The 22934-nt window shown below is 48.0% G+C and overlaps 1 protein-coding gene across 1 annotated transcript; it reads right to left on the bottom strand.

Moving 5' to 3' along the window:
• Positions 1–648: 648 nt before the first annotated feature.
• Positions 649–21011, bottom strand: TMEM218 (transmembrane protein 218). Its single transcript, XM_073603574.1, is given in 6 exon segments — positions 649–934; positions 2937–3094; positions 12260–12362; positions 14991–15101; positions 20922–20945; positions 20947–21011. Coding segments are annotated over 5 exon segments (438 nt in total). The 3' UTR covers positions 649–934; positions 2937–2959.
• Positions 21012–22934: the final 1923 nt, after the last annotated feature.

Genomic DNA, 22934 nt, shown 5'->3' with positions numbered 1-22934 from the left:
ATCAATGCCCATCAGTGCTGCCTCATCAGTGCCCATCAGTGCTGCTTATCAGAGCCGCCTCATCAGTGCTGCCTATCAGTGCCCATCAGTGCAGCTTATCAATGCCCATCAGTGCTGCTTATCAATGCCCATCAGTACCGCCTCATCCATGCCCATCAGTGCAGCTTATCAATGCCCATCAGTACTGCCTCATCAGTGCCCATCAGTGCAGCTTATCAGTCCCGCCTCATCAGTGAAGGAAAAAAATTACTTGTTTGCAACATTTTATAACAAACTATATAAAAAGTTTTTTTCTGTCTTTTTTCAGTTATTTAGCAAAAAATAAAAAACCTCAATGGTGATTAAATACCACCAAAAAAAAGCTCTATTTATATGAAAAAACAGACAAAAATGTCATATGGGTGCAGCCTTGTATGACCGCGCAATTGTCATTCAAAGTGTGACAGCACTGAAAGCTGAAAATTGTCCTGGGCAGGAAGGGGGGAGGGGGAGTGCCCGGTAAGCAAGAGGTTAATTAGCTTTTGTCTAACACGGAAACTGAATGTCTTATTTCCAGCTACTGGAAATGTCCTGTTATCTCAGAGCAACCAACACATCATACAAACAGGACTTTTAAGGTGCTAGAGATATACACATAAAGTCAATAAATACTGAAAAATATTTATTTTTATTAACCAAAAACTCTTAAAAAAACACAACAGAATATAAAAATATAGATACAATGAAGGTCAAAGGACCGTTTTGAAGTGCATTCAGCAAAAATTCTCCCCATGCCTGTTCTGTCTTTACACAACTACATTCAATACACACATATGATATTCCAAAGTGTTTGTAGTCCAAAAAACCTAGATTCCAGCATTGGAATAAGGGCAGCCTTCTCTACGCGTTTCACAGACTCATGATCTGGTTCTTCAGAAGACGGAGAGAGGTTTATCTATAATTTCATATAAAAAAAACAATGATTAGACATATATGTAGAATTGGTCATATTTGAACACAGAAGACTGACAATGCAGATTATTCTATACATGATAACATGGTAAACTATCAGCACTTGATTTGGAAATTGCATATTTCATATTTTCTTCTTCTTGGCTCACAATATCGAATAATGAATTCTAAACCTGGATGAAGCGGAGCTCCACCCAAAAGGGGAAGCGCCTCTTGTTTGCACCCTCCACTGCCACATTTGGCACTTTTTTTGGGGGGGGGGGGGGGCATGTACCTGGTTTTGACATCTGAGCTGGAAGTTCAGCCCCCTTCTCCTTCCCCCACAGTCTTCTGGGGCAGGATGGGTGGGGGTGGGGAGACTGATCCAGAAGAGTCTGCCACCACAACCCCATAAATCCACCCTGTAACCTATCATGACAGAAATGGCCAAAGATATGGGCAAGATTTACACTTGTGATTGTGCTGTCAGGGCTGGGCTCAGCCCTTCCTTCTCTGAGCTGGCTGCTCAGCTGTCGGCTAATTGCCAGCTCCTATCTCTCCACATTTACTCACCTGTTGATGATATCTTGCTCGTCAGTCCTGCCTACTTAAGCCATCCAGTCCAGAGGTTCTCTGCCTTCGCCTTGGCCAACATCACAGAAACGATCTCCTGCGATCCTGTTCATGACTTGCTTTGCTGACATCCCTTCTGGCTCCAGATCCTGCTTGCTGTTCCACTACATTGATCCCTGACTTCTGGCTTGGCTGACTATCCGTTCCGGTTACTGAACTTTGGCTATGTTTTGACTACGTTTGTTCTTTTTACTTTTATTATTAAACAAGCGTGATTTAACTGTACTTCTGTCTCGGTCTGATTTAATGGTTTCTGACATGGGGATTGTGAAAAGAGAAGGTTAAGCTGTGTGTTTACCCCCCCCCCCACCTTAAGCTGCACAGGCAGCCGAATAGGGATGTACAGATGCTACGCCCATGCCAAAAATAATACCCCATGCCACATTTAGCAGGCAGAACATGATCCATTTAGGTGAATGGGGCCACATCACAACCTTCTGATTGTAGCATGGTGGTGGGGGCTTTGGGGGCTTAAAGTGGTTCTAAAGCCTTAAAGTTTTTACTTTAATGCATTATCTGCGTTAAGGTAAAAAAACTTTAGAGTCCGAGACCCCCCTCCCCCTTATACTTACCCGAACTCGATCCATCCAGCGTTGTGCACAAGGGCTCGGCATCCTCACTGGGCAGATTGATAGCAGCGGGGGGCTATTGGCTCCCTATGAAAAGGGAGCGGGGGGCAGGGTCAAGCCCGACTGTCTGTGTCTACAGACGCAGACAGCGGTGGCTTGGGAGCAAGCTTGTACAAGTGCCCCCCATAGGAAGCGTCTTTCTATGGGGGCACTCACTAAAGAGGAGGAGACGGGAGCGCCAACGGTGGACCCCAGAAGAGGAGGATTGCACATAGCAATAAGTAAGACATGTTTATTATTAAAAAAAAATAAAACTGCTAGTCAGCCACCTGTCAAATGTCTTCTGAAAGGCTTCCACCACAAAGCGCTCTTCAAAGGGCAATGCTAATATAAAAAGGAGCCAACTGGCCTGGAACAAGGGTCCAGGTCAAGAGTTCCGACTTCACATGCTACGTACTCATTCTGATTCTTGGCTTACAAAATACTAATATTTGCGGAAGGAAATCAGCAATAGCGGCTTACCATACATGTAGTTTTTATACATAACCAACATTGCTGCAGGAGAGGAGGCAGCACAAGGCAAACCTTTTACATGCTGCCAAGATTTGGTGTGTACCTAACAAACAGACCACCAGAGCTAAAATCCATACCGAGACTTCCTATGTGCCAGGAAAGAGGGTCTCAGTTGGAAAATAAAGTGTTTCTTCTTAAAAAAAACAAGAATCCTTCAAGTTCATATTTAAAACACATCTGTATGTAGAAAAAATTATTCTGTAGCCGTAATATAGCAAATGAATAAATTACCTTGAAATCCTTGGCTGCTGAAACTAATGGAACCGAAGGCGTTTGGCATAAAGGGGTTCCAGAATGTAGTACAAGAGAGACAGGAAGACGCTGGCCAGGAAGATGAGGCTCATGACAGACAGCAGGACGTAGCGGCCGATGAAGAACGTGTCCACAATCTGTACGGGGCAGAGAACATATACATTTGTATGATAGAAGCAATCCTGAGAACCGCACATTGGGGACACTGCACTGCGGAATTCTGACGTCATCACGCCCATAAACTGGCTCTGGATGTGAGGACAACAGGATCAGTCCACCGCCATTTTCCGGGGGAATTGAAGGATCTGGTGAGTATAGGCTTTCTGTGCGCCCCTAGGCAAAACAAGCAATTAAAAAAAAACAAAAAACTTTTTCCTGGAGTTCTGCTTTAAAAGTAAAAAAGACTTCCTATTACATTCACCGGCCTCTTCTCTGCTTCCTCCACTTTCTATATTTCGGGATTTGTATTATCTGTATGACTCATGCCTATTGGTAACACTTACCTAATAAACAGGCACAGGAGATGATACCGCTATATAAATTAACAATGAATATTAATGATATCCATAATAAAGGTGCCAAAAAATCATTTTCTGAGTGTTGAACATCAGAGTGATGTAAGGAAATGTTAACAATAAAAGGTACAGAACCCCCTGCGGCCCAATATTCAAATTCTCATGGAACCTGTAATGGTACAGAAGCTGCTACTGACAATTTGTTTTTAAAGAGGAACTTCAGTCCCCTTACTGCTGCCCCCTTACTGGCACCGCCATCTTTGATGGTCTAGATGTGCTAAAGGTCTCTCCTCGTCCTTCGGACCCTAGCAGAGCCCTGTGGCAGCTCTGCGCATGTGCAGGCGCGCAAACGTGGCATTATTGGGTAGGTATGGAAAATTATGTTGAGTCTGCACACGTTCCAAGTCTTCAGAATGTTCGCTGACCGAAGACAAAGTCCTGTGGATACTGAAGGCCAGGCAAAGCCCTTCACCGCATTTTCACATGCGTGGATTGGATGCAAAGTAATTCTTGCCTAGGCGAGAAAGGCTGAAGTGCTGGTTAGGGTTCTCCTTCCCACATCAAATCACTAATGGCCCCATAAACAATATATGAAGGCTTCCTGGCCATCATCCTGATCCTTGCTTTACTACAGAGTGGGTTATATGCAGTAAAGGGGGAGTTCAGACTTTTCAGACTATACTAAATCCCTTCTTACCAAGCCCCGGCATCCCTTTGACTGGATTTGACTGATCAGTTAAGGACTGCCTGATCACGTGACCACTGTCACGTGATTGGGAGTGGGTCCTGCCGGCTCTTGATAATTGCTAGAGACCAGGCACTGTCTATGACAGCTCAGTCACTGTGCTAGGAGGGTGCAGTAAACACACCCTCAGCACAGGAACCTCGGCCGCCCATGGATGCCAATGTGCAGCATGTGGGAGTTAGAGCGCACCCTCTGCCGCTGCACATATGGGTTACATGGGGTGGTGAGAGGTTAAGGCATGCTTGCCCCAAGGTCATTGACATCAGAGTCATCCTGCACCAGCCATGACAGTTTCTATGTTTTTGTCCTCAGAGGCTACCTCTAGCTGGCCTACAAGCAGCAGTAATAGGGCCACATGAGGCAGTTTGAATTTCCAGGGTGTATGGCAGTGATGGTCAATTTTCTTGATACAGGGGGCCTCAAGTGTGGCCCCTGACATCACCAAAGGGCTACACATAAATGTCAATATTCAATAACAGAGACAGCAGACACTCAACAGGATATAGTCAAAGATTATGGGCATAGTACGAGAGATGGTAAGAGACTGTGGACATACTACAGGAGATGGTCAGAGACTATGGGCATACTACAGGAGATGGTCAAGGACCGTGAACAAGATACCAGAGATGGTCAGAGACTGAGGATGCAATAAAAAAGATGGTCAGAGACTGTGGACATATTACAGGAGATGGTCAGAGACTGGGGACATGAAACAGGAGATGTTGGACACTGTGGACATGATACAGGAGATGTTGGACACTGTGGACATGATACATTAGATAGTCAGAGACTGTGGACATGATACAGGAGATGGTCAGAGGCTGCGGACTGTCATGGTTATGCAATAGTTTGTCTGTCAGCTTACCTGTCTCCATGCGTTCATCTCTAGAGACCAGCTGACTCTCACTTGACTGCTTTTATAATCTCTCCTCTAGCATGGCTCCACCCCAGCCCCTATCAGAGAACTCTATATTAACCTCTGCACTGCAGGCCAGCCCTGCTGATCAACCTTTGTGTGTTTAGCTTCCTATTTGCCGTGTGTTCTACGCTTGTTTCTGTTACCGACCTTGGCGTGTTCTCAACTATTCCTGTCTGCTCGTGACCCTGACCTTTGGCGTGTCCCCGACTATCCCCGTTTGCCTGTGACCCTGAACCTTTGGCGTGAACTCTGTTGTCCTTGTCTGCTTGTGGCCCCGACCTTGGCTTGTCCCTTACTATCCCTATCTGTTGCCTACTGTGGGCGTGAGCTGGGGGACCCTGGGGGTCACGACCTGGAGCCAGTTGCAGCCCAGTCCATCCTCACCACTAGAGATTCTGGTGAACACCTCCTAGCTCTTAGACTCCACGCCCTAGAGAATCTTAAGCTCTAACCCCAGTGGGATCCGTGTTGGTGTTCCAGCGGCCCTGCCTTCCTTACCACCCTGTCTCCCATCTGCAGCAGTCAGCCGTAGGATCCACTACCTTGCGGTGCACTCCTGATTCCAACGGTGTGCATCTGTCACCTAGCCTCAAGGTGACCTGACACAGACATGATACAGGAGATGATGGAGACTGCGGACAAGATGCAGGAGATGTTGGAGACTGGGGACATGATACAAGAGATGTTGGAGACTGCGGACATGATACAAGAGATGTTGAAGAATGGGGACATGATACAGGAGATGTTGGAGACCGAGGACATGATACAAGAGATGTTGGAGACTGCGGACATGATACAAGAGATGTTGAAGACTGGGGACATGATAGAGGAGATGTTGGAGACTGGGGACATGATACAAGAGATGTTGAAGACTGGGGACATGATAGAGGAGATGTTGAAGACTGGGGACATGATAGAGGAGATGTTGGAGACTGCAGACATGATACAAGAGATGTTGAAGAATGGGGACATGATACAGGAGATGTTGGAGACTGAGGACATGATACAAGAGATGTTGGAGACTGCGGACATGATACAAGAGATGTTGGAGACTGCAGACATGATACAAGAGATGTTGGAGACTGCAGACATGATACAAGAGATGTTGAAGACTGGGGACATGATAGAGGAGATGTTGGAGACTGCGGACATGATACAGGAGATGTTGGAGACTGCGGACATGATACAAGAGATGTTGGAGACTGCGGACATGATACAGGAGATGTTGGAGACTGCGGACATGATACAAGAGATGTTGGAGACTGCGGACATGATACAAGAGATGTTGGAGACTGAGGACATGATACAAGAGATGTTGGAGACTGCAGACATGATACAAGAGATGTTGGAGACTGCGGACATGATACAAGAGATGTTGGAGACTGAGGACATGATACAAGAGATGTTGGAGACTGCGGACATGATACAAGAGATGTTGGAGACTGCGGACATGATACAAGAGATGTTGGAGACTGCGGACATGATACAGGAGATGTTGGAGACTGCAGACATGATACAGGAGATGTTGGAGACTGCAGACATGATACAGGAGATGGTCAGAGACTGCAGACATGATACAGCAGATGTTGGAGACTGGGGACATGATACAGGAACCAGTCGTAGACAGGAGAGAAATTACATGAGACTGCTAGAACTCAGAGTATCTACACATCACACACTGGACCCTTGTGGTAGATACAGACTCAGAAGTGAAGGAAGCCTCTCAGTCGCCCCCCATACACACCGAACTACAACTTCTCATCCTGCTACGATGGGTGAAAACACTGGACAATTCTCCTTCAGGCTCATAATGATGAAAAATACATTTTTTGAACAGCGGCCAAATAAAAGTTCCTTTTTTTTTTTTTCAGATGGTGGACATGAAACAAAGTGTGAGAACATAAAAGGGGATGGCCAGACCAATCCACCGCCATGGCCGGGCCCCCCGGGGAGCTGCCAAACACGCTGCTACAAGAAAGGTCAGGACGCTGCGCCCGCATGAAAGGCTGACCTTGGCTTCCTCGCTGAACGAGTCTCTGGTGGTCGGCGTGTTTGTCCGCACAAGATGCTTCGCTTTTCTAATTAGCCAATTAGTGGGCCTTCGGTGGGTAAAGCCGGAGTCATGTATTATGGATGGACTATTGAGCTGCGCTGAGAGGAGGATGGAGAGGGAGACGCACACACAAATCTCATAATTAGTTCTCGGAGAAGAACTGCCGCAGCAGCTGAGTAAATCACATGGAGTACCAATGTCCATCTCACCACTACTCCTCATACAATGACCTCTTATTGAGTATATAGGGGGGGGTTATCATAGTAATCCAAGGCTGTGTGCGCTCCCCATGGGCAGTGTGGAATAACGAGAGCCGCCACTACAGGAATAAAGTGCCCCGCAGAATCACAGAACAAGCCCTATAAAGCTGGCCATACCCCGATCCAAATCTAACCGATTCCTGCTGGCCCAGCCGAACTTTGATCAGTGTGTGGGCTCCCCTGCTGGACAGAAGTCAATTAAACGACATATTGGAAATGTTTCCATCAATCAACAGCCAATCATTCAATACAACCTTTCTCATGACGCTACATAGCTTTTTTCAAATATGGTGATGTCATCACTGGGTCTCTGTGCTTCTCTATGCACTGCAGGCAGATAATGGCTGGTGGGAGGGGCAGGCAGTACTCCCCTTAGAAGCCCTCAGTCACGATAAAAGCAGTGGGTTGGCTCTTGGGAGGGGCTATGCGAATATCAAAATGCCTTGATAGTTGGATGTCAGTTTGGAGGAGTGAGGGCTCATTTCCACTTTAACATACATTTTTGAGGTGTTTTTGAAGATTAGTAGTACCCCCAGCTCTGCTGATCCCCCACTCAGTAGTAACCCCTCTCAGCAGATTCCCAGCTCATTGCTACCCTTGCTCAACAGAGACCTCATTCAGTAGTACCCCCAGCTCTGCTGATCCCCCGCTCAGTAGTAACCTCCAACTCTGAAGATCCCCAGCTCATTGGTACCCTTGTTCAGCAGAAACCCCACTAAGTATTACCCCAACTTTGCTAATTCCCCGCTCAGTAGTAACCTCCAGCTCTGCAGATCCCCCACTCAGTAGTAACCTCCAACTCTGCAGATCCCCCACTCAGTCATAACCTCCAGCTCTACTGATCCCCCGCTCAGATGTACACCCACTCAGCAGATCCCCAGCTCATTGGTACCCTCTTTCAGCAGATCCCCCACTCAGTAGTACCCCCAGCTCTGCTTATCCCCCACTTAGTAGTAACCCCCAGCTCTGCTGATCCCCCACTCAGTAATACCCCCACCTTTGCTGATCCCGCATTCAGTAATACGGCCACTCAGCAGATTCCCAGTTCATTGGTACCCTTGTTAAGCAAATACCCCACTCAGTAGTACCCCCAGCTCAGCTGATCCCTCGCTCAGTAGTAACCTCCAGCTCTGCTGATCCCCCACTCAGTAGCACCCCCAGCTCTGCTGATCCCCCGCTCAGTAGTAACCTCCAGCTCTGCTGATCCCTCACTCAGTAGCACCCCCAGCTCTGCTGATCCTCTGGTTTACTGATCCTCCTCTCTCTCTGGTCCCCACTTACCTCCTCCTATATATGAAAATAAGGCAGGCTCTATCTGACCTACTGCAGCTTCTAATGCACATTGTGAGAAGCTCACAGTGTGCAGTGAAATCAGAGTAAGCCATTTCAGTCCAGGATAGGAGCCTCTACAATTGTGCAATTGTTAAGTTTAGTTTTTACTGCATGTCCCTCAGTCAGGATTCATCTGAATAAAAATATAATAGACTATCATAAGAGAAATAGAATAGCCGCCTAGGCTTTAGGTCACATAAGGTAAAGTGCAGCATTGGGTGTGATTTAGTAATCTTGATGTGCCCGGCAAGTTTATGTGGCGTGGTCATTTCTATGAGAGGGGTTGTCTGTGTTTCTCAAAGATCAACACTGGAGCCCACACATAATCCACAGGGTTTATTAAAAATCAATATACACTTGAGAGCTAACTCTTTTCAGCTCACAAAGCCTTACTCATAGCTATGAGTAAGGCTTTGTAAGCTGAAATGCGTAAGTTCAAATTGATGAGTAAGGCTTTGTAAGCCAAAATGAGTTAGCTATCAGTAAGGCTTTGTAAGCCAAAACGAGTTAGCTCATAGCTATGTGTAAGACTTTGTAAGCTGAAATGTGTAAACTTATATGAGTAAGGCTTTGTAAGCCAAGCACTTTAGCTTATATATGAGTAAGACTTTGTAAGCCAAAATGAGTTAGCTATCAGAAAGGCTTTGTAGGCTAAAATCCATAAGCCCATATCTATGAGTAAGGCTTTGTAAGCCAAAACGCGTTAGTTCATAGCTTTGAGTAAGACTGTAAGGTAAAACAGATTCCTAACACCAGAAGGCCAGTGCGGACACGTGCTGGTGTCAATGCACGTGCACATTGCACACATGTTCATTTTTCTGGGCAAAGGGGCAATGTTAGATACAGCATCTCAGAAAAGTGAGTACACCCCTCACATTTCTGTAAATATTTTCTTCTATATTTTCATGTGACAACACTGAAGAAATGACACTTTGCTACAATGTAAAGTAGTGAGTGTACAGCTTGTATAACAGTGTAAATTTTCTGTCCCCTCAAAATAACTCAACACACAGCCAATGATGTCTAAACCGCTGGCAACAAAAGTGAGTACACCCCTAAGTGAAAATGTCCAAATTGGGCCCAAAGTATCAATATTTTGTGTGGCCACCATTATTTTCCAGCACTGCCTTAACACTCTTGGGCATGGAGTTCACCAGAGCTTCACAGGTTGTCACTGGAGTCCTCTTCCCCTCCTCCATGATGACATCACGGAGCTGGTGGATGTTAGAGACCTTGCGCTCCTCCACCCTGTTTGAGGATGCCCCACAGATGATCAATAGGGTTTAGGTCTGGAGACATGCTTAGCCAGTCCATCACCTTTACCCTCAGCTTCTTTAGCAAGGCAGTGGTCATCTTGGAGGTGTGTTTGGGGTCATTATCATGTTGGAATACTGCCCTGAGGCCCAGTCTCCGAAGGGAGGGGATCATGCTCTGCTTCAGTATGTCACAATACATGTTGGCATTCATGGTTCCCTCAATGAACTGTAGCTCCCCAGTGTCGGCAGCACTCATGCAGCTCCAGACCATGACACTCCCACCACCATGCTTGACTGTAGGCAAGACACACTTGTCTTTGTACTCCTCACCTGGTTGCCGCCACACACGCTTGACACCATCTGAACCAAATATGTTTATCTTGGTCTCATCAGACCACAGGACGTGGTTCCAGTAATCCATGTCCTTAGTCTGCTTGTCTTCAGCAAACTGTTTGGGGACTTTCTTGTGCATCATCTTTAGAAGAGGCTTCCTTCTGGGACAACAGCCATGCAGACCAATTTGATGCAGCGTGCGGCGTATGGTCTGAGCACTAACAGGCTGACCCCCATCCCTTCAACCTCTGTAGCAATGCTGGCAGCACTCATATATCTATTTCCCAAAGACAACCTCTGAATATGACGCTGAGTACATGCCCTCAACTTCTTTGGTGGACCATGGCGAGGCCTGTTCTGAGTGGAACCTGTCCTGTTAAACCGCTGTTTGGTCTTGGCCACCATGCTGCAGCTCAGTTTCAGGGTCTTGGCAATCTTCTTATAGCCTAGGCCATCTTTATGTAGAGCAATAATTCTTTTTTTTCAGACCCTCAGAGAGTTCTTTGCCATGAGGTGCCATGTTGAACTTCCAGTGACCAGTATGAGAGAGTGAGAGCGATAACACCAAATTTAACACACCTGCTCCCCATTCACACCTGAGGCCTTGTAACACTAACGAGTCACATGACCCTGGGCAGGGAAAATAACTAATTGGGCCCAATTTGGACATTTTCACTTAGGGGTGTACTCACTTTTGTTGCCAGCGGTTTAGACATCATTGGCTGTGTGTTGAGTTATTTTGAGGGGACAGCAAATTTACACTGTTATACAAGCTGTACACTCACTACTTTACATTGTAGCAAAGTGTCATTTCTTCAGTGTTGTCACATGAAAAGATAGAAGAAAATATTTACAAGAATGTGAGGGGTGTATTTATTTTGTGAGATATTGTATGTGTCAGTTCATCGCTCGGATATTCGTGCGCGAGCGCGCACACGTGCACATGTGTATACCAATTAGCACTTGGCACTCAGTGGCCTATTTAAACTGATCTATCACTATGAACAGTTGCTGAATGTCTTCAGCTTGTTCCTGAGACCTGATCCGCTGTACCTGCTTACCTGTGTATGACCCGGATTGTCTTTGGACTTCGCTTCTGCTCTTGCTTTAGCTCTGTTTATTCAACTACTCCAACCCTGGCCTGTTTACTGGACCTGCCCTGCCTGCTGACTTTGTACTGCTTTGCCCGACTGTTACTGACCTTGGCCTGCCTTCTGGACTAGCTTTGCCCGCTGATTCAGTTCCTTGCTGCCCGGTCGTTGCTGACTGCTGCTCATCTTCTGGTCCTGCTACCGTCTCCTGCTCTGGTGCCAAGCTACTCCTGCATCCTGTTCCAAGGACTGCGACTACCAGCTCTACCCACCTATGGAGTGGACATCACCAGCCAGCTACTTCGGCACTCGTGCCACTCCCTTCCCTTACACTCTCTGTCTCCACCTTCAGGAGTGTTGGGCAGGAGGTGCAAGAGAGGCCTCCACAATGTTCCAGTCTTTACCAGGTATGTGATAAAGGCTTTTTAAGCTGAAATGTGTGAACTCATATGAATAAGGCTTTGTAAGCCAAAACGTGTTAGATTCGGCTCTGTATTGGACCACTTGATTTTTAGTCAATAAATTCAGATTATATATTGACTCCAGTGTTGACTTTTTTTTGAGAACCATGTGGATGGGGGTAACAGAAGCCCAGTTGGGAGAGCAACACCTGCTGCACAAGAATAGCCAGGGGGTGGAGCTAAGTTCATTTGTTTAGTGAGTTTGCCTGTGAAGAGTCAGCTCCTCGGACAAGCTTGTTTGGGTTTTTATTATTGATGTAGAGGTTTCCATTCGGTATTAACAATAACCAATTAGCCCCAATATCATCTAAGGTCCGCACCCCACTCAACAAAATACCTGAAACTCCTTCTGTGTCGTGGAAGTCTCACTCGCTCGGGGGAAGAAGATCAGAACCAGAGTGATGATCAGCGCCAGAAGGAAGAACACAACACTCAGCAATCTGTAAGGGCAAAAAGTACAGAACTCTTCACATAGGTTAAAAGATGGAACCACATAGATTACCATTGTACCACATTCTCCCATAGGAGAGCTCCTGGAGGTCTACTGAATTGTATCACTTTATATTTGTCTGTACAACTTGTGGCTGATCTGCAGCACTCTGGTACGTAGCGTGCAGCCTTCTGGGATGGAGCGTGCAGTCCTTTGGGAAGGAGTGTGAAGGACTCCGGGATGGAGCATGTAGCCTTATGGGAAGGAGCGTGCAGCCCCCTGGAATGGAGCCTGCAGCCCCCTGGAATGGAGCGTGCTTCCTGCTGGGATGGCGTATTCAGCCCCCCTGGGAAGGAGTGTGCAGCCCTCTGGGAAGGAGTGTGCAGCCCTCTGGGAAGGAGTGTGCAGCCCTCTGGGAAGGAGTGTGCAGCCCTCTGGGAAGGAGTGTGCAGCCCTCTGGGAAGGAGTGTGCAGCCCCCTGGGAAGGAGTGTGCAGCCCTCTGGGAAGGAGTGTGCAGCCCTCTGGGAAGGAGTGTGCAGCCCTCTGGGAAGGAGTGTGCAGCCCCCTGGGAAGGAGTGTGCAGCCCCCTGGGAAGGAGTGTGCAGCCCTCTGGGAAGGAGTGTGCAGCCCTCTGGGAAGGAGTGTGCAGCCCTCTGGGAAGGAGTGTGCAGCCCCCTGGGAAGGAGTGTGCAGCCCCCTGGGAAGGAGTGTGCAGCCCTCTGGGAAGGAGTGTGCAGCCCTCTGGGAAGGAGCGTGCAGCCCTCTGGTAAGGAGCGTGCAGCCCACTGGGAAGGAGTGTGCAGTCCTCTGGGATGGAGCGTGCAGTCCTTTAGGAAGGAGCGTGCTGCCCACTGGGATTGAATGTGCAGCCTTCTGGGAAGGAGTGTGAAGGACTCTGGGATGGAGCGTGCAGCCTTCTGGAAAGGAGCGTGCAGCCCTTTGGGATGGAGCGTGCAGTCCTTTGGGAAGGAGCGTGCTGCCCGCTGGGAAGGAGCGTGCAGCCCTCTGGGAAGGAGTGTGCAGCCTTCTGGGCAGGAGCTTGCAGCCCTCTGGGAAGGAGCGTGCAGCCTTCTGGGCAGGAGCGTGCAGCCCTCTGGGAAGGAGCGTGCAGCCCTCTGGGAAGGAGTGTGAAGGACTCCGGGATGGAGCGTGCGGCCTTATGGGATGGAGCGTGCAGCCCTCCGGGATTGAGTGTGCAGCCCCCCCGGGATTGAGTGTGCAGGCCTCAAGGATGGAGCGTGCAGGTCTCAGGCTTCTGTCAGTCAGTAGTCATTGTTTTCCCTGTCTAGATCCTGGGTCAGGGAAAGTAAAGGAAAATATTTAGCAGGACGTCTTTCACACTTTCTATACGGGTCATTCTCTTTACTTTATATTATTTTTTCTCAGACTTTATATATATATATAGTTGTTGCTAAAAGAAATGTTAAAATGTCTGCAGTCTCTGACCATCTGCTCTACCACATCTGCAATTTCCAACCATCTACTCTAGCGAGTCTGCAGTCTCTGACCTTCTATTCTAGCATGTCTGGAGTCTCTGACCATCTACTCTAGTATGTCTGGAGTCTCTGACCATCTACTCTAGCATGTTTGGAGTCTCTGATCTTCTACTCTAGCATGTCTGGAGTCTCTGACCATCTACTCTAGCATGTCTGGAGTCTCTGACCATCTACTCTAACATGTCTGGAGTCTCTGACCATCTACTCTAGCATGTTTGGTTCTCTGGCCATCTACTCTAGCATGTCTGGAGTCTCTGATCTTCTACTCTAGCATGTCTGGAGTCTCTGGCCATCTACTCTAGCATGTCTGGAGTCTCTGATCTTCTACTCTAGCATGTCTGGAGTCTCTGGCCATCTACTCTAGCATGTCTGGAGTCTCTGACCATCTACTCTAACATGTCTGGAGTCTCTGACCATCTACTCTAGCATGTTTGGTTCTCTGGCCATCTACTCTAGCATGTCTGGAGTCTCTGATCTTCTACTCTAGCATGTCTGGAGTCTCTGGCCATCTACTCTAGCATGTCTGGAGTCTCTGATCTTCTACTCTAGCATGTCTGGAGTCTCTGGCCATCTACTCTAGCATGTCTGGAGTCTCTGACCATCTACTCTAGCATGTCTGGAGTCTCTGACCATCTACTCTAGCATGTCTGGAGTCTCTGACCATCTACTCTAGCATGTCTGGAGTCTCTGACCATCTACTCTAGCATGTCTGGAGTCTCTGACCATCTACTCTAGCATGTCTGGAGTCTCTGACCATCTACTCTAGCATGTCTGGAGTCTCTGACCATCTACTCTAGCATGTCTGGAGTCTCTGACCATCTACTCTAGCATGTCTGGAGTCTCTGACCATCTACTCTAGCATGTCTGGAGTCTCTGACCATCTACTCTAGCATGTCTGGAGTCTCTGACCATCTACTCTAGCATGTCTGGAGTCTCTGATCATCTACTCTAGTATGTCTGGAGTTTCTGACCAACTACTCTTAAGGGGACCAGTGATGTGAGAAGTATACAGATGGCCACACTGCACCTTTAAACAGAAGGCGACTAAAAGCCGATGTTTAGCTGATTACAGAGCAGCGCTGCACACCGCCTTACATCTATCACTAAGTTGAATAAAGACAATATCATGGCATGCTCTTACCGGGCCGCCCCAGACGCGCGGGAGAACAGAACACACAGCAGCAAGGTGACAACCCAGATAGCCGAGATCACAAACACTCCGGTGCCCACGCCAAGAACTGTACTCGCCATTCTGCATGAAGGAAAGGAATAGAATTTAAAGACATATTTTATGCGGTAGGTTGTCAGAGATACACATTTCAGGGGTAGCAGACGCATGGCATACTGTTATATAAGTTTGTGCTTCAGAGTTAACATTTGAGCATCTCTGATTCTCTCAGCACCATGCGCACAGATAGCGCCCTTTATTGAGTTTGCGCTCTGCATCAAGCCACCACTAGATGGCGCACTGAATGAGGCTGACACAGCAATGTATGTGCCAGTATTATTCTGTGTACATGGTGTGATGTGACCCCGCTCACCCGTGTCCCGTCATCACACCTCCATCAATAGCTTATTCATGTATTCCTAGAATATCAGAGCCCCCCCCACACCTGCACTACAGCGGGGAACCTGCCATGTAGAAGGTGAGAAGATCAGATCAGACACAATGTAACATGTTAGTGTATACAGAGCCTGGTATTTATATACCTCCTATAGACAATATCATTCAAAGGTGGTCAAACTGATACTTAGTAAAAAAAAAAAAAAAAAAACAATCTGAAAGCGTATAGATTAAAATGTGATGTCAGTATACACTTACCGGCCACTTTATTAGGTACACCTTGCTAGTCCCGGGTTGGACCCCCTTTTGCCTTCATTCTTCGTGGAAAAGATACACCAAGGTGTTGGAGAAGTTCCTCAGAGATTTTGCTCCATAGTGACATGATAGCATCACGCATTGCTGCAGATTTGTCGGCATCCATGATGCGAATCTCCCGTTCCTCCACATCCGCTCTATTGGATGAGATGTGGTGAGTGTGGAGGCCATTGGAGTACAGGGACCTCATTGTCCAGTGGTGAGATGATTGGAGCTTTGTGACATGGTGCATTATCCTGCTGGAAGGAGCCATCAGAAGATGGGGACACTGTAGTCATAAAGGGATGGATATGGTCAGCAACAATACTCAGGGGGGCCGTGGTGTTTAAACGATGATTAATTGGTACTAAGGGGCCCAAAGTGTGCCAAGAAAATATCCCCCCCACCATTACACCCCCACCACCAGCCTGAACCGGTGATACAAGGCAGGATGGATCCATGCGCCGAATTCTGACCCCACCATCTGAATGTCGGAGCTGAAATCGAGACTCATCAGACCAGGCAACGTTTTTCCAATCTTCTATTGTCCAATTTTGGTGATCCTGTGTGAATTGTAGCCTCAGTTTTCTTTTCTTAGCTGACAGGAGTGGCACCCGGTGTGGTCTTCTGCTGCTGTAGCCCATCTGCTTCAAGGCTGGATGTGTTGTGCGTTCAAAGATGGTATTCTGCATACCTTGGTTGTAACGAGTGGTTATTTGAGTTATTGTTGACTTTCTATCATCTCAAACCAGTCTGCCCCATTCTCCTCTGACATAAACAAGGCATTTTCCTCCACACAACTGCCACTCACTGGATATTTTCTCTTTTTCCCACCATTCTCTGTAAACCCGAGAGATGGTTGTGTGTGAAAATCCCAGTAGATCAGCAGTTTTTGAAATACTCAGACCAGCCCGTCTGCCACCAACAACCATACCACGTCTAAAGTCACTTAAAGCGGAGTTCCACACAAAAATGGAACTTCCGCTTTTCGGAACCCCCCCCCCCCTCCGGTGTCACATTTGGCACCTTTCAGGGGGGAGGGGGGTGCAGATACCTGTCTAAGACAGGTATTTGCACCCGCTTCCGGCATAGACTCCCACGGGAGTCTATGCCTCTTCCTGTCCCTCCACGCTGTCTCCTGGGAAACACACAGGTCCCAGGAGATAGCGGGGACCACTTACGATGCACAGCGCGACTCGCGCATGCGCAGTAGGGAACCGGGAAGTGAAGCCGCAACGCTTCACTTCCTGATTCCCTCACCCAGGATGGTGGCGGCAGCTGCCAAGAACCGAGCGGGTTCTCGGCGTCGCCTGCCGACATCGCTGGACCCCGGGACAGGTAAGTGGCCATTTATTAAAAGTCAGCAGCTGCAGTATTTGTAGCTGCTGGCTTTTAATATTTTTTTTTTTTTAGGTTGATGTAGGTGGACCCCCGCTTTAAGTCCCCTTTTGTCCCCATTCTGGTTGATCTTCAGCAAGTCGTCCTCACCACATCTAGATGCCGAAATGCGTTGAGTTGCTGCCATGTGATTGGCTGATTAGCAATTTGTGTTACCAAGCAATTGAACAGGTGTACCTAATAAAGTGGCCGATGGTTGTATATTTTTAATGTAACGTCGGATAGGATGGATTTTTTTTAGTAGAATGTCTATTGTTTTTTACTCACTAAACAATGAACTACTGGAACCACAGATCAGAAGGGATGGGATTTTTAAGGTGCGTATAACACAGCCAAACAAAAGATATATATAAAAATATCAAAAAGAAATTTGATACATAATAGAGCTATTGAGATGTATAACAGGTATTGTCCTTGTAACATATATTGTTGAGCATTCTGTATTACCGCATGATATACCCTGATAAATAAAGAATTTACAGCAAAAAAAAAAAATTATTAAGACAGACATCCTAAAATGCAAAATACTCCTGTCAAAAACAGATCATACAGTACATAGGAAGATACGACTGAATACATCTCTACATGTTTCGCCATAGCGATGGCTTCTTCAGGAGAACTCAGTATTAGTCAACTGTATATATGATCATAGTGATTGATCTGATACCGACTTCTCCTGAAGAATAACATAGTTATTAGACTCAAATAGTACTCAATACATAAATCCAGGGCTTTTTTTCTCAAACAATAGGTGCTGGAACTCAACCACGACCCCCCAAAACCCGTCCCCCCCCCCACACACACACACCCTCCAAATCACATCTAAAAGTGGGTGTGGTCATATTTCACAAACAGTAGAAGGATCTTAAAGGGGCATTACATACAAGGATTGCATTACATACAGAGTGCAGAGTTCATGGGGGGGGGGTTACACACAGAGTGCAGAGCTGTTACTTGTAAACACAGAAACCGGACTTCAGTGTTTACAAGTGATTGTGGTGAGTAGGTACCAAAGGGTCTGAGCCAGAGGTGGTGGAACTGAGTTCCACCAAGTTCCCCCTGGAAAAGAAGCCCTGCATAAATCCAAACATAAACCTATCACAATCTCAAATGTAATTGTCCTGGATGAGTGGAAAACGGAGGGGACCAAACCAAAGTTACAAAGTACCTATAAATTTGATGATCTGAATATAAGGCTCCAATCATATAGGAGAGGGCAAGCAAAGGATCATTTGGTGAAATCACAGAGGAGGCTAAAATCGCCTCCTATAGGTCCATCCATATGGAAGATGAAGTACATGCTAATGAAGAACAGATCAAAAAGATCTATAGTTTATAACCAAGAGGATTTCAATAGCTGCATACCGGCGGGTGGCAAGCCTTCTTTTGGTGGTATTTGATCACCTCTGGGGTTTTTATTTTTTGCTAAACAAACTAAAAAAAAAAAAAAAGTTTTTCTTCGTTTCTAAAAATGTGTTTATAAAATTTGTTTTTCTCCTTCACTGACGGGCACTGATGAGGTGGCACTGATATGTAGAATTGATGGGTACTGATATGCAGCATTGATGGGCACCGATAGGTGGCACTGATATGCAGAACTCATGGGTACTGATAGCTGGCACGGACAGGTGGCACTGATGGGCACTAATAGATGGCACTGATGGGCAGTGCTGATGATGTGGTACTGACAGGTGTTACTGATGGGCACTGATGGGCACTGTTAGGGCCCTTTCAGACTGGGGCGGTTTGCAGGCGCTATTGCGCTAATAATAGCGCCTGCAAACCGACCCGAAAGTGCCGCTGTCTTAATTCCAGTGTGAAAGACCCGAGGGGCTTTCACACCGGAGCGGTGCGCTGGCAGGACGGGAAAAAAAGTCCTGCAAGCAACATCTTTGGAGCGGTGAAGGAGCGGAGTGTATACCGCTCCTGCCCATTGAAATCAATGGGACAGCGCGGCTATACCGCCGGCAAAGCGCCTCTGCAGACGCACTTTCGGTGGTTTTTAAACCTTTCTCGGCCGCTACCGGGGGTAAAACCGCACCACTAGCGGCCGAATACCGACGGTAAAGTGCCACTTACAATAGCGCCGCTTTACCGCCAACGCCGCCCCAGAGTGAAAGGGTCCTTATGGACACTGACAGGCGTTCCTGATGGGGCACTGACTGGCAGCTGATGGGCACTGATTGGCATTGTTGTGGCACATCTGATGGGGGCTGGCTGTGCTGATAATCAATGTGCTGTTTTTCAGCGCACACCCTCCTCTGACAGGGAGAGCCACCGATCAGCTCTCCCTATCGACACGAACTGAGGAGAGCCCTTAAACCGGCACTTCCTGGTTCACGCTGTGATCATCTGTGATTGGTCACAGCTGATCACGTGGTAAGAAACCTCCGTCAGAGGCTCCTTACCACGATCGGAGATGCGGTGTGTCAGAGTGACACACAACACCACCTAACGCGGGCGCACGCCGGCATGTTATCCTGCTGGACATCATATGACACCCAGTCAGGATAACTGAACCACTGCCCGGCTGTCATCCTGCTATAGGCCGGGCGGGAAGTGGTTAAAATAACTACTGTGGCACCATGCGTTTTGGCAGCTGTGAGCGCACGTGCCATATGTTTGTGGGGGTCCCATTCATTCTTAAACCCTCCCCTCCTGGCACTCCGGTCATGTGACCGCTGTGCTTGGCTGTCACACGATCGGAAAGCTCCCGAATGCAAGTATTGCGCCGGGAGCTATCCAGTACCCATTGGGTACCCGCTACGACTAAGGCTATTGCCGAAACGCGTCAGCTTTATTGTCACTCTGATGTACCAATAAACGTCACTTCAAGGATTACATTTTTGCCGGCTCTCCTCATTACGGGTACCCGCTGGGAGCGCGCTCTCAGCGCAGTAATTTGTTTACACAGGGCCGCATATATGCGTACGGCCGGCAGGAAGTGGTGAACCGCATCACCACGAGTCTGGCAAACACGCATGTGTTCACACCATCTAAAATGAATGGTACTGCAGCACCGTGCGGTTTGGTGCGTCACAATTTTTGTGACGCTAATTTTGCGCATTTTACATGTGTAGGGCTGCCCATTGAAATAAATAGGCTGCCAGAAATGCGCAGGATGATACAACAAAAAAAAAAAAAAAGCGTGTACTTAGATGCATTTTATGGTGTGAACAAACCCTGAAAGGTACCCAAATACATCCACAAATATACATTACATGTGAAATCTCCACCCCCAATCACATGACATCATCACCATCAAGCAGAAAAAAATATATAAACATATGCAGATGGGAATAAACTTCTGTAAGACGTTGCCCCTAGCAACCACCTCATTCCTTTAAACCAGAACACATGTTAATTACACAGGTTCTGGGGCTGATTAAGGTGGTAATTAAACTCACTTGGTGCCTCATCTGCATTAAATCAGCCCCAGAACCTGTGTACTTCATATGTGATCGGGTTTAAAGGGATGAGGTGGCAACTCTACAACCAGCACTCAAATACACATAACAAGGGGAATTCACGAAGACTCGAGCAGACAGAATCTGGAGCAGTTGTCCACGGCAACCAGTCAGCTTCTATCTTTCGTTTTCAAAGCTTACCTGAACAAGCTGAAGCTAGAAACTGATTGGTTGCCGTGGACAGCTGCTCCAGATTCTGTCTGCTCCAGTTTTGATTACACTTCCCCTCAGTGATCAGAGAAGTGGCCATTCACACAGATACAGAGCAAAACCAGGGCTGCGGAAATTGACAGCGCTATATAAGTACCTTAAATAATAATAATAATAATAAAAACCATCGATCGCTTACTGATCAATCCGATGAGAGAATGCTGGAATAACAGATGGAAGTAGAATGGAGACAATCCTGTCTTTCCACTTCCAGGTCAAAAGGCGTCATCCATCCCAGTGTACAGATCACAGCACAGCGTTGCCTGGCAACAAAGGACGCCAACCGAGCATGCTCTACTACACCAAACAAAGCTGAGAGGTGCAGCATAGCATGCTAGGAGGACACAATGACTTCCTACGTCAGGGGGATTCAAATTCAAGGAGGTCCATCTGTGGAAATTTCCAGTAGAAGTCCAACACTTATGTTTGTGCGATGAATTAGATCCTAGTATATGTGTATTTATATGTATTTATATATGTGTAAAAAAAAAAAAAAAAAAGTAATGTACAATTACCATGACATAGCCCCCTTAGATCGGGTGTCCCTACCACAGCGCAGCGCCCCCTTGCATCAGAGCCCCCCTTACATTGGATGTCCCATCAGAGCCCCCCCTACATCGGATGTCCCATCAGAGCCCCCCTTACATCGGATGTCCCAACAGAGCCCCCCTTACATCGGATGTCCCAACAAAGCCCCCCTTACATCGGATGTCCCATCAGAGCCCCCCTTACATCGGATGTCCCATCAGAGCCCCCCTTACATCGGATGTCCCATCAGAGCCCCCCTTACATCGGATGTCCCATCAGAGCCCCCCTTACATCGGATGCCCCAACAAAGCCCCCCTTACATCAGATGTCCCATCAGAGCCCCCCTTACATCGGATGTCCCAGCAGAGCCCCCCTTACATCGGATGTCCCATCAGAGCCCCCCTTACATCGGATGTCCCACCAGATCCCCCCTTACATCGGATGTCCCATCAGAGCCCCCCTTACATCGGATGTCCCACCAGATCCCCCCTTACATCGGATGTCCTATCAGAGCCCCCCTTACATCGGATGTCCCACCAGATCCCCCCTTACATCGGATGTCCCAACAAAGCCCCCCTTACATCAGATGTCCCATCAGAGCCCCCCTTACATCGGATGTCCCAGCAGAGCCCCCCTTACATCGGATGTCCCAGCAGAGCCCCCTTACATCGGATGTCCCATCAGAGCCCCCCTTACATCGGATGTCCCACCAGATCCCCCCTTACATCGGATGTCCTATCAGAGCCCCCCTTACATCGGATGTCCCAGCAGAGCCCCCCTTACATCGGATGTCCCACCAGAGCCCCCCTTACATCGGATGTCCCACCAGAGCCCCCCTTACATCGGATGTCCCATCAGAGCCCCCCTTACATCGGATGTCCCATCAGAGCCCCCCTTACATCGGATGTCCCATCAGAGCCCCCCTTACATCGGATGTCCCACCAGAGCCCCCCTTACATCGGATGTCCCATCAGAGCCCCCCTTACATCGGATGCCCCATCAGAGCCCCCCTTACATCGGATGTCCCACCAGAGCCCCCCTTACATCGGATGTCCCACCAGAGCCCCCCTTACATCGGATGTCCCATCAGAGCCCCCCTTACATCGGATGTCCCAGCAGAGCCCCCCTTACATCGGATGTCCCATCAGATCCCCCCTTACATCGGATGTCCTATCAGAGCCCCCCTTACATCGGATGTCCCAGCAGAGCCCCCCTTACATCGGATGTCCCACCAGAGCCCCCCTTACATCGGATGTCCCATCAGAGCCCCCCTTACATCGGATGTCCCAGCAGAGCCCCCCTTACATCGGATGTCCCATCAGAGCCCCCCTTACATCGGATGTCCCATCAGAGCCCCCCTTACATCGGATGTCCCACCAGAGCCCCCCTTACATCGGATGCCCCATCAGAGCCCCCCTTACATCGGATGTTCCATCAGAGCCCCCCTTACATCGGATGTCCCATCAGAGCCCCCCTTACATCGGATGTCCCATCAGAGCCCCCCTTACATCAGATGTCCCACCAGAGCCCCCCTTACATCAGATGTCCCACCAGAGCCCCCCTTACATCGGATGTCCCATCAGAGCCCCCCTTACATCGGATGTCCCAGCAGAGCCCCCCTTAC

The sequence above is a fragment of the Aquarana catesbeiana genome, linkage group LG10 (genome assembly GCF_042186555.1).
Source record: "Aquarana catesbeiana isolate 2022-GZ linkage group LG10, ASM4218655v1, whole genome shotgun sequence".
Taxonomy (NCBI): Eukaryota; Metazoa; Chordata; class Amphibia; order Anura; family Ranidae; genus Aquarana; species Aquarana catesbeiana.
The sequence above is the reverse complement of the archived record's forward strand: the minus strand, read 5'-3'. Positions and strand labels throughout refer to the sequence as shown.